This window comes from Octopus sinensis, linkage group LG25 (assembly GCF_006345805.1).
Source record: "Octopus sinensis linkage group LG25, ASM634580v1, whole genome shotgun sequence".
NCBI lineage: Eukaryota > Metazoa > Mollusca > Cephalopoda > Octopoda > Octopodidae > Octopus > Octopus sinensis.
The window spans coordinates 6,386,829-6,399,328 of record NC_043021.1 but is presented as its reverse complement, the minus strand read 5'-3'; the positions used below and the strand labels follow the sequence as shown (position 1 = coordinate 6,399,328).

The 12,500-nt window shown below is 37.3% G+C and overlaps 1 protein-coding gene across 1 annotated transcript in view; it reads left to right on the top strand.

Annotated features, from left to right (window-relative positions):
- The window catches only part of LOC115224491 (tyrosine-protein phosphatase non-receptor type 5-like), a 66,951-nt gene that overhangs the window by 30,880 nt on the left and 23,571 nt on the right, over positions 1-12,500 (top strand). The window contains exons 2-5 of the mRNA XM_029795401.2: positions 3,180-3,347; positions 6,614-6,724; positions 9,000-9,208; positions 9,819-9,902. Coding sequence (XP_029651261.1) covers positions 3,201-3,347; positions 6,614-6,724; positions 9,000-9,208; positions 9,819-9,902 — 551 coding nt within the window. The 5' untranslated portion in view covers positions 3,180-3,200. The remainder of the gene's footprint in view (positions 1-3,179; positions 3,348-6,613; positions 6,725-8,999; positions 9,209-9,818; positions 9,903-12,500) is intronic.

Below are 12,500 nucleotides of genomic sequence, written 5' to 3'. Positions count from 1 at the left end.
AAAATTAACAGCTACCTCATCAAAATCTCATAGCTACAAGACAATGCATGATTAGTTCAAAGCAATGTGGATAAAAAAGGATTAATTTTGGCAGAATAATGCGAACACTAAAGGGTTAAAGACAGAAAACAGTTTTTGTTTTACTAAAGCTTTGTGGCTACTTGTATTAGTTTTCCTTGCTTCTGAATTAGATATTTGTATAATCCTATGGTGGTTATTTATAATAGTTTTCTAGCTGTATAAGGCCTCTACCACTTTCAATACATTGTATAACCTTTCTATGTCAGATTTTGGATGGTGTGTACTAAATTCTGTCATTAGTGTTCTTGTTTCCTTTCTATTTTGATTAGTTCATTTAGAGTTCAGTTAAGAATATTGTAGCTGTATCTTATAACTGGGATGGCTAGTGTTGATACCTATTATCTTGTTTTTAGCATTGAGCTCTGTTTTCAGTATTAATCTAACTCTTGTGTGTGTTGTATCATATCTAGTTCATTGATTCCTAAGTATTTGTATGTCTGGCTTAGGTCTAATTCTCTTATTTCATTGGCTTTATCTAGTGTGATATTGTTACTCTTAACTAGTTTTCCTCTTTTCAAGGTTACTGTGGCACATTTTTCTAAACTAAATTTCATGTTTATTTCTTTGGTAACTCCATACACTGTCTGCAGCAGTGTTTCCAGCTGTTTGTCATTTACAGCATACAGTTTTAGATCATCCATATACAAGAGATGGTTGATTGTTTTGCCATAACAGCTGTATCCGCATCCAGTTTTGTTTAGCATCTCAGATAAAGGTGTCAGTGCCAAGCAGAAAAGGAGTGGAGAGAGCATGTTTCCCTGGAATATTCCTCTTCTAGTGGGGATGGCTTTGATTTTATAAGGCCCACTTTTGTCTGGGGCTGTAGCACTGTCTGCCATTTATTCATGGTGTGTTTTATATATTTCATGATTATTGGTGCTACCTTATTTTTATTATTATTATTATTATTATTATTATTATTATTATTATTATTATTATTATGATTATTATTATTATTATTATTATTATTATTATATGTTTGACTTTTGCTTTGTATTTGTACAAGTTGACTCCAAGTCTCATCCAGAGACCTCAAGAGACAACAGGTTAGAAGTTCAAGTTGGTATTATGAGTAGGGTGCCATATTTTTGGTTTTGCACAGAGTATTGTTGCAGAAAATGTCTGTCAAGGTCGACTTTGTCTTTCATCCTTTCAGTTATTATTATTATTATTATTATTATTATTATTATTATTATTATTATTATTATTTATTATTATTATTATTATTATATTATTATTATTATTATTATATTATTATTATTATTATTATTATATGTTTGACTTTTGCTTTGTATTTGTACAAGTTGACTCCAAGTCTCATCCAGAGACCTCAAGAGACAACAGGTAGAAGTTCAAGTTGGTATTATGAGTAGGGTGCCATATTTTTGGTTTTGCACAGAGTATTGTTGCAGAAAATGTCTGTCAAGGTCAACTTTGTCTTTCATCCTTTCAGTTATTATTATTATTATTATTATTATTATTATTATTATTATTATTATTATTATTATTATTAAGACAGTAAACTGGTAGAATCTTTACTGCACTGGGCAAAATTCTTAGTGACATTTCGTCTGTCTTTACATTCTGAGTTCAAATTCCACCGAAGTCAACTTAGCCTTTCATCCTATAAAAATTGATAAAATAAGTACCACTAATGATCACTAAGGTCGTTGTAATGAACTTATCCTCTCCCCATCATCATCATCATCATCATTATTATTATTATTATTATTATTATTATTATTGAGTGAGAGAGCAGTGCATGCCATCAAAGTGACACTGGGGTAAAATATACGAAGCCCAATATACCCATCATGACTACCCATCTGATAAGGGCACACCAGGCACATGCATCACAACCATATGTGCGCGACATGGTGATCTCATATCAAGGTAAACAGCGCATGACCTTGCAGGTGGGGCCCAGTTAGAATTTTCTTCAGGTCAAGTAGCCCATCCCGCTCAAAAGGTCCCTGAATAAGGGTTGTTTAAGGATGTTGAAAGAACCACCCATGTTTCCAGAGGTGAATTATTGAAACCCCAAAGAATTCCTGGCAACACATGGCTATAACGCTCCCCCACTACTTCTGCTCGTGATCAGAGATGCATATATCGTCAGCCACTAAGGGACATGCTCAACTAGTTAAGGTCAAACAACTGACAAGCAAATCTGTGGTATTGAGCAGAATATTTGTTGCAGCCCATCTTTTATACCAAGACAAAACAATGTACATGATAACACTTCCAATCAGTTAAGATCAGAAGCCATGAGAGCCACTGCCTGGTACTGCATCAGGGCAATTATTATTATTATTATTATTATTATTATTATTATTATTATCACTTCTTATTTTTATTATTTTTATCACTTCTTATTTTGAACTTGACAAAGACAGACGTACTGTTGAAATATCGTTCAACTAATAAAATATCTTACAATCGAATCGCGCTCTTCGTTTTGACTGTTTACCTTTGTGAAGAGTTACGTCAATCTTTTTTAAAATATTATTATTATTATTATTATTATTATTGTTCAGTAGTTTTATTTTTATAGCGTGCTTTCACTTCACGACCGAGCGCAGCTCTGTGTGCCTTGGGTATGTGCTGTGATTTGTTGTGATGTTCTGATGGTTATTGTATGGAAAGTGTTCTGCGTAGGATGTGTGCAGTGCCTAGTAGTGCAATTTTCTGTATGTTATATGTGTTTGTAAGTCCTGGTGTTTTTGTTATGTATTTGTCTGAATATTTTTTTATCATGCCTAATGCACCTACTATGATAGGAATTGTTTCTGTTTTCAGATTCCACATTCTAGTTACCTCTATTTCCATGTCTTTGTATTTTGAGAGTTTCTCCATTTCTTTTAGAGATACGTTGTCATCTGCCGGTATTGATACATCAATTAGAAAGCATTTTTTTTCTTCATGATCTCTGACAACTATATCTGGCCTGTTGGCCTTAATATTATTATTATTATTATTATTATTATTATTATTATTATTATTATTATTATTATTATTATTAACCATTATTATTATTATTATTATTAACCATTATTATTATTATTATTAACCATTATTATTATTATTATCATTTTCAGATTCACCGTAATACAGTTGAGATGTTCTTCATCAAGTCTCTCAGTCCAAAAATACCATTCCATTTGGGAAATTTCATTAAAGCCAGCACCATTTTGGCTACACACAATCTGCTGTCCAGATTACAAAAGCTTCTACCAAACCTTCACATACAGTCAGTTGGATCTGAGGTAAGTAAATTCTTTGTTTACTCTCACCACTGTCACTCACACTCTCACTCATACTCTCATTCCTACAACCCCACTCTATCTCTCATTCAACATATGCTTTTTCCTCTCTCTCTCTCTCTCTCTCTCAGTCTATCTCTAACCCGGTTTCAAATTCTTGCACAAGGCCAGCAAAACCCCACTCTATCTCTCATTCAACATATGCTTTTTCCTCTCTCTCTCTCAGTCTATCTCTAACCCGGTTTCAAATTCTTGCACAAGACCAGCAATTTGGGGGAAGGGAGGATAAGTCAATTACATCGACCCCAGTGTTCAACTGGTACTTATTTTATCAACCCCGAAAGGATGAAAGGCAAAATTGACCCTGGCAGAATTTGAACTCAGAATGTAAAAACAAATGAAATGCCAACACTACAACTACTACTACTACTACTACTACTACTACTACTACTGGCCAACAGTACCTCTTTGCACAAACACCACTTCAACCATCACACCTCAACGCACAAACACCACCTCCATGCCGACACTGTCACTACACTACTCAAGTGTCACCATCACAGTGCCACCAATATCTCATCACCACCACCACCACCACCAGACCAAACACTATAACCATCACACCAATGCTAACAACAACACCATAACCATCACACTCTACCACCAATACCACCTCAGCTGTCACATTTCACCAGCATCACCACTTCAGTAAGTTTTTCCCTACTGCCAACACCTGCACCACCACTTGCCATGACCACCACCACCTTAATAATAGGCCATGTCTTGCAGACTATTTCATTGATTTCGTTGAATAGTTCCTAATGGAGGAGAATATTGATCTTTAAAATCACTGCCACATCTAACACTCCCACCCCAACTCTTACCCCTATACTCTCCACCACCACCACCACCACCACCACCTTCATCATCATCACCATCACCACTGCCAACAGCAGTGAGCCTCTACTTCTCAACATGCTAGCAATAGCAACTAAATTACTCTTTACTTAACTTCAAACAGGATAGACCCTTTGGATAATGCAATTCTGTGTACATGTAACTGCCACTTTTTCGGTTATGATGAAGAGGGTTCCGTTTGATGTGAAGAACCACCTTGAAGGGTATTTTAATTGAATAAATTGACCCCAGGACTTCTTTTTTTTTTTTTGTTTTTGAACCTAGTACTTATTTTGTCAGTCTCTTATGTCAAACCGCTAAGTTACATTGATGGAAACACACCAACACTGGTTGTCAAGTGGTGGTGGAAGACTGACACAAACCTGCAGACACACATATATATGTATGTATATATATATGTGTGTGTGTGTGTGTATATATATATATATATATATATATATATATACACATGGTCTGGTTAAAAATAGCATCCAGACTGTTGCCATAGTAAGGAAGCTGAAGCATGCAGAGTGAAGCCTCTTGGCCCCAGATTGACCTTGAATTCTGCTGAGCATGCACACTAAGTTTTAACATTCTAGCTCACCTCCACTGTTTACAGCAGTGCTTGGAAGGAAGGTGTGTAGCATGTGATCTTCGCATTGACCATGACAGAGCAAGTTGAGCAGAGAATCTGCATCAAATTTTGCCAGAAACTTGGTGATACCTGCTCAGTGGCCTATGCAAAGTTTTCAAAAAGTTTTCATTGTTCTCTACACAATCAAGGAGATCTTATGCAACTGAAACTTGTGTGTCTTTTTGGTCAGCTGAAAGTAGTCTTGGCACAAACTTGGCAGACATTCATCTCATACCCAAATCTTCAGTGATAATGGACTGAACTGAACCGTAATTAATCTGTACATCCTCTGATAACTCACAGATGGTGATTCAAAAATTTCCCCTCACAGCTGCATGCACATCTGCAATGTTTTTCTCAGATCTACTGGTTGTGAGTCTCCCAGAACATTCATCACTATCAACATTTTCTCAGCCATCTTGGAAACGTCTGAACCACCTGTACACTTACGTGCGGTTCGTACACTCTTCTCCATACACTTTCTGCAACTTTGCATAGGCCTCTGAGCAGATATCGCCATGACAACTTTCTCTGTCATGGTCAATGCAACGATCACACACTACACACCTTCCTTCCAAGCACTGCTGTAAAAAGCGAAAGTGAACTAGGATGTTGAAACTTAATGCACATGCACAGCAGAGGTCAAGGTCAATCTGTGCCAAGTGGCTTCGCTCTGCTTGCTTTAGCTTCATTATTATGGCATCAGTCCGGATGTGTGTGTGTGTGATGAGCCTCTTTCAGTTTCTGTTTACCAAATCCACTGACAAGGCTTTACTCAGCCCAAGGCTATAATAGAAGACACTTTCCCAAGGTGCAATGCACTGGGACTGAACTTGGAATCATGTGGTTGGGAAGTAAACTTCTTACCACACAGCCATGCATGTGCCTATGACAGGTTCCTTTCAGTTTCCATCTGCCAAATCCACTCACGTGGCTTTGGTCACCCCAAGACTATAATAGAAGACACTTGCACAGGGAGCCATGCAATGGGACTGAACCTTAATCCATATGGTTATGAAGCAAGCATCTTACCACACAGCCATACCTATGCCTATATTGTGGAAATTCCTGTGGTGACACTGGTACTGAAGTGTATCAGCTCTTGCCTTTCTTTGAGATAACATTTGTAGCATGGTAAAGAGAGACTCACTGCATAGGCAAGAGCAACAGCTTGTCTTCCATACAACTTTGCCCAAATCTGCTCCAAGGAGAGAATACTTCAGTGTCATCTCTGACTTTCCAGTTGCAGATCCATATTCTCACAAGACATAATATTATCATCGTCATCATCATCATCATTTAACATCAGTTTTCCATTTGGCATAAGTCGGACAGCTTGACCAGAGCTGGTCAACCCAGACCCTGTGCCAGGCTCTATTGTATGTTCTGGCACAGTATCTACAACTTGTTGCCATTCCTAACACCAACCATTCCACAGAGTGTACTGGATTCTTTTGTATGTGGCACCATCACCAATGCTTTTAATGTGGAAAGATGAAAAATTGGTTGATGAGATTTGAGGGAGATTTTGCTATTTACTAGCAGGCCTAATGACTATCCAAAGATTTCTTCATTGGTTCAGGGTTAAAAAACCAAAACACAGTTACACACACCCTTTACTTTGCTTTTCTTTAATTGTGGTCTCAGTAACTGAAGATGATTATATGAGAAGATGATAAAATTGTAAGGTAGGGGTGTAAACTGTCTAATCTAATTATTACCCATTCATTAATTTCAGACATCTGTGGTAAAAACTTCAATGACTGATCCAGTGTGGATGCAACACTACCTCCCCTACATCGTCGCCTCCTGTGCCGCAGCTCTTGTCACTATGTTAGTCACCATTCTGGTAAGTCAGACACATTAAATTCATATTTATTTTAATACCAAGAGGTAATATTTATTCCCACTGAAATGTGGATGTTCTGTTAGAACAAACTATACTGCAGTAGATACCTGAGGGAAACTCTCATATTGGCTTTTGGTGCAGAATGCACTGTTGTTTGTATCACTAGCAGGGAGATAAATCCCCACCATCTCCAGTGCCGAGACCATGAGATCACATAATTTCAACCTTCCTTGGTCTCGTCAGTAACGGACACTCAATTGCAAAAGGCGGTGAGCTGGCAGAAACGTTAGCACGCCGGGTGAAATGCTTAGCGGTATTTCGTCTGCCGCTATATTCTGAGTTCAAATTCCACCGAGGTCGACTTTGCCTTTCATCCTTTCGGGGTCGATTAAATAAGTACCAGTTACGCACTGGGGGTCGATATAATCGACTTAATCCGTTTGTCTGTCCTTGTTTGTCCCCTGTGTGTTTAGCCCCTTGTGGGTAGTAAAGAATTATCAATTGCAAGAGATTGTTATTTAGAATTATCTCCCTGCTAGTGATATAAGCAAGAGAACATTTTGCATCAAAAGGCAAATATAAGAGGTTCTCTCATGGTATCTACCACAGTATAGTTTGTTCTAACAGAACATCCGCATTAAATTCACTTTTGTTTTGGACTTATAATATTGTCTCATCCTTCAATGTCAGTACGTCATTATGGTTGACCTTACTAACTTTGATACTGCCATTTAAATAGTGTGATTACTGACATCCTTTTTTATTAATTACTTTGGTTACTGGCCTCCTTTAATATCACCATTTTATTACTACTCACCCCACACCACCTCTGATTATCACCATAGGACTGCTCCCACCCACTTTGATGCTATCATTTACACATTTCCTCCATGGATGTGATGTCACATTGTTATAATTTTTATGATGTGCTCCCATATAGCTGTTGTCTGTGGTCCACTTGGATGGGACATTCAATGCCCACCACCATTTAGATGTGTCACAAAAATATTAATGACTATTTTTTGCTGGGTTATCAACAAGACTAACGATCAGACCACTTAGTCACCATGTAGCTCAAGTCTGCTTTGGTATGTTACCACCACGAAGGCAGCGAGCTGGCAGAACCGTTAGCATGTCGGGCGAAATGCATAGCCATATTTCGTCTGCCGTTACGTTCTGAGTTCAAATTCTGCCGAGGTTGACTTTGCCTTTCATCCTTTCGAGGTTGAAAAATTAAGTACCAGTTACGCACTGGGGTTGATGTAATCGGCTTAATCTGTGTGTCTGTCTTTGTTTGTCCCCTCTGTGTTTAGCCCCTTGTGGGTAGTAAAGAAATAGGTATGTTACCACCACATGACTGCAAACCACTTTGATGTGTCACTATGTATATATTGTTTCAACTTATTGAGTGCCAGGGTTTGTGTGTGTGTGTGTGTTTACCTTTTTCTTGACATCCCATGATAGATGTAAACAAACATGTCATTGATTTCCAGTCTTCCATAAGAAAATGTCTGGCCATGAGAAATGTTACCAAATAACAATCACCGTGATTTCCTGTGCTGACTGCTGGTTCTTGAACATCTTAGACCTGGGAGAAAAGATGTGATACTATTTTATGGTCTGAGCTGGCAGAACCGTTGGCACGCCGGGCGAAATGCGTAGCCGTATTTCGTCTGCTGTAATGTCCTGAGTTCAAATTCCGCCGAGGTCGACTTTGCCTTTCATCCTTTCGGGATCGATAAATTAAGTACCAGTCACGCACTGGGGGGTCGATGTAATCGACTTAATCCCTTTGTCTGTCCTTGTTTGTCCTCTCTGTGTTTAGCCCCTTGTGGGCAATAAAGAAATAGGTCTGAGCCTTTGTTTCCAGATAATAAATTTATGGCCATATTTTGTCCCCTGTCAAATGCTTCCAGCATATCTGAGCAGACTTCCAAGCTTCCCTCCTTCAAGTCAAGTGCCAACTGCTGAGGTGCCCACTTTGCACTCACTCTTTGTCATACATTTTCTGATTGACAACCGATGTTGGTGTGTTTACGTCCCCGAAACTTAGCGGTTCGGCAAAAGAGACCAATAGAATAAGTACTAGGCTTACAAAGAATAAGTCCTGGAGTCAATTTGATCGACTAAAGGCGGTGCTCCAGCATGGCTCCAGCATGGCCACAGTCAAAATGGCTGAAACAACTAAAAGAGTAAAGAGTAAAGAGAGATACATTTGTATCAGTCATTTTATTGTGTCAAATTATCTAATATCTATGTCCATCTTTATTTACAGGTCTACTGCTGTTATCGACAAAAAGTCAAAAAGGCTGAACTGAAAAATCCTACAGTACAAAGAATATTCTATCCTACACTCAAACCTAATATGAAAGACGCTATGATGGTCCAACCAGAGTCTTCTCCAGTCTACGTGGTCAAACGTTGTGTTACACCTCTACCGGCTCAGACTCCAGTACAGATGAGAGCTGAGGGTTTGCTTAAAAGGTACACACTTTTTTTTGAGTATCTCACATAATTCTCTGATCATAGTTGACCTTAACCCTTTTGACACCAACCTGCCTGAAACCGCCTCTGGTTCTGTAGTACAAATGTCTTGTTTCCAAAAGTTCTGAATTAAAATCTTCCACCAAACATTAGTCACAGTTTATGTTCCTAACACTAGCTGAATGGTAACTAAGTTATTTTACTAATTCTTTGTTATATTTAAAATTAATTGAAAGAAACACAGAGTACCTCAACAGAAATATGGTAACAAAAGGGTTAAATTCTCATCACTGTCTTCACTACTACTACATCCTCTTTATGCAATGCACACCTTTAATTAAGTATCTGTTACTGTACACCTGTCATTAAACGTTTTATATGGCACAAATCTGAATACCCTTTTCACTAAATATTTGCAACCACAAACTTTTGATTACTCCCTTATTATGCTCCTTTGACTGCACTCCTTTTGCTACACTCAAAGCTACACTCTCATAGCTACACTCACCTTGCTTTCCTCTCCTGACTACATCCTCCTGTCTACAAACCCCTTATGATAATCTAATACGTACATATTTCTAACCGATGTGTTTTCACTTCTGTGCTCCAGGAGGGGATCCAGCGCCTCACTCACCTTAGATTTGAATCCATCACCAGAATTACCTCGATGGGAAGGAACACCCCCCAAGGAAAGGTAAAACAACCTTTTTTTCATCATCATCATGACTATTTAATGTCCATTGTGCATGCTGGCATGGGCTGAACAGTTTGACCAGAGCCAGCGAGCTAGGGAGCTGCATCAGACTCCAGTCTGATTTGGCAAGGTTTCTACCACTAGATGCCCTTCCTAACACCAACCACTTTACAGAATGTGCTGGGTACTTTAACGTGGCACTGCATGGGCACTGAAAATAAATGAAAAATCTTTGTTTTATTTGTGTTTATGTTTTTTTTTTCTATTCCATTATTTAATGGGTCTTGCAGGAGGGTCAGTTCTTTTCCAGGTCTTCTCAGATTGGTGATATTGATGCCAGAGCTAGCAGAGTTGTTAGCAGGCTGAGCAAAATGCTTAGAAGCATTTCATCCATCTTTGCATTCTGAGTTCAACCTTCACTGAGACTCACTTTGCCTTTCATCCTTTCAGGGTCGATAAAATAAGTACCAGTCAAATACTTTGGGGTCAATGTAATTGACTTACCCAACCCCCCCAAAAAGCTTGCTGGCCTTGTGCCAAAATTTAAAACCATTATTACTGTTCCATTTCAACTGCTGCTCTTGTTAATGAACAAGTTTTACCTGTTTTACCTGATTTTACCTGATTGCCTGATGAGTTGGGAGTTACATAATACGTTACACAACCTAACTGTATTATGCTCACAGCAAAATAAGGTCTTGGTCACTTGCCAATGCCACCATGAGGATATGACCGGTTTCAATGCTAAAGGGTTAAAGATACAACACTTCTTGTAGTACGTTGTTGCTTATGAAGTACTCCATCACTTCATCTTATAATACCACAACAAACAGGTTGTCCTATTGGTCAAACATCTGTAATCTTGAAGCACTCCGGCGGTTACGACGACGAGGGTTCCGGTTGATCCGAATCAACGGAACAGCCTGCTCGTGAAATTAATGTGTAAGTGGCTGAGCACTCCACAGACACGTGCACCCTTAACGTAGTTCTCGAGGATATTCAGCGTGACACAGAGAGTGACAAGGCTGGCCCCTTGAAATACAGGTACAATAGAAACAGGAAGTAAGAGTGAGAGAAAGTTGTGGTGAAAGAGTACAGCAGGGATCACCACCATCCCCTGCCGGAGCCTCGTGGACCTTTTTTAGGTGTTTTTGCTCAATAAACACTCACAACGCCCGGTCTGGGAATCGAAACCTCAATCCTATGACTGCGAGTCCGCTGCCCTAACCACTGGGCCATTGCGCCTCCACATACATCTGTAATACTCTCTCAGCATCATCGAAACTGATGCAGGATCCATTTAATTGTCATCGTCTTCTTCGTTACGTTGCTGCCCTAACAGCTTCTGTTAGCTTCTCGTTGTTTATTGACTCCGTCTAACCTGCTAATTCTATACATTCACATGTTTATCTAATTTTGTAGTTTGCTTTTTTAGCTTCTCAATTTTTTCGAATTTTTCTTGTTGGATACTTCTTTTTTCTTTATAGTTTTTCCGGTTTCCAGCATATCAAACCGCATTAAGAAACATTAAATCCATCTTAATTCTTCGTAACCCAATATTATCTCACGAGTGATAATATACATCAATTCATTGATTTTTCTATTTTTGATTTCACTTCACAATTCAAAAAAAAAAAAAAAAATCTTTTTTTTTTTTTCTATAGAATCTTATGCATGTGTACGTTGCATGCGTGCGAGCACGTGTACACATGCTTGTTGTTAGAGTTGGGAAGTGTATTTTGGGAAGTTCCTTGAAAGCAGTGCAGTATTGGTTAGGAAGTGGAATGGTGTTAGGAAGATAGGCACTGTGAAGAAAGCTGTGCCATTTTGTTTATTATTTAGACTTCATCACTTTATATTATTATTATTATTATTATTATTATTATTTTATTATTATTATTATCATTATTATTATTATTATATTATTATTATTATTATTATTATTATTATCATTATTATTATTATTAGTATTATTATTATTATTATTATTATATTATTATTATCATCATTATTATTATTATTATTGTTATTATTATTATTGTTATTATCATCATTATTATTATTATTTTATTATTATTATTATTATTTATTATTACCATGATTATTATTATTGTTATTGTTGTTATTGTTATTATTTTATTATTATTATTATTATTGTATTATTGTTATTATTATTATCATTATTACTATTATTATTATTATTATTAACGCACTCTCTTGCTCTCTCCCTTTCTCGTTTCTTCTCTCTTTCATCTTGCTTTTCTTTTCAACCTCCTTGTTATTCTTGTATATATTTGGATGTATGTGTATGTTTATGTATATATATACATATATACATATGCATATATATATATATGCACATATATATATATATATATATATATATATATATATATATACACATATATATATATAGATAGATAGATAGATAGATAGATAGATAGATAGATAGATAGATAGATAGATAGATAGATAGATGTGTGTGTGTGCATGTATCAACATCATATTAACGGCACTCTACTATTAAAAAGAAATGATTTCTCTGCCAATGTAGTAGCATTGGTCCCACACTCTTTAATGCATTTCTAACGTGTGTGT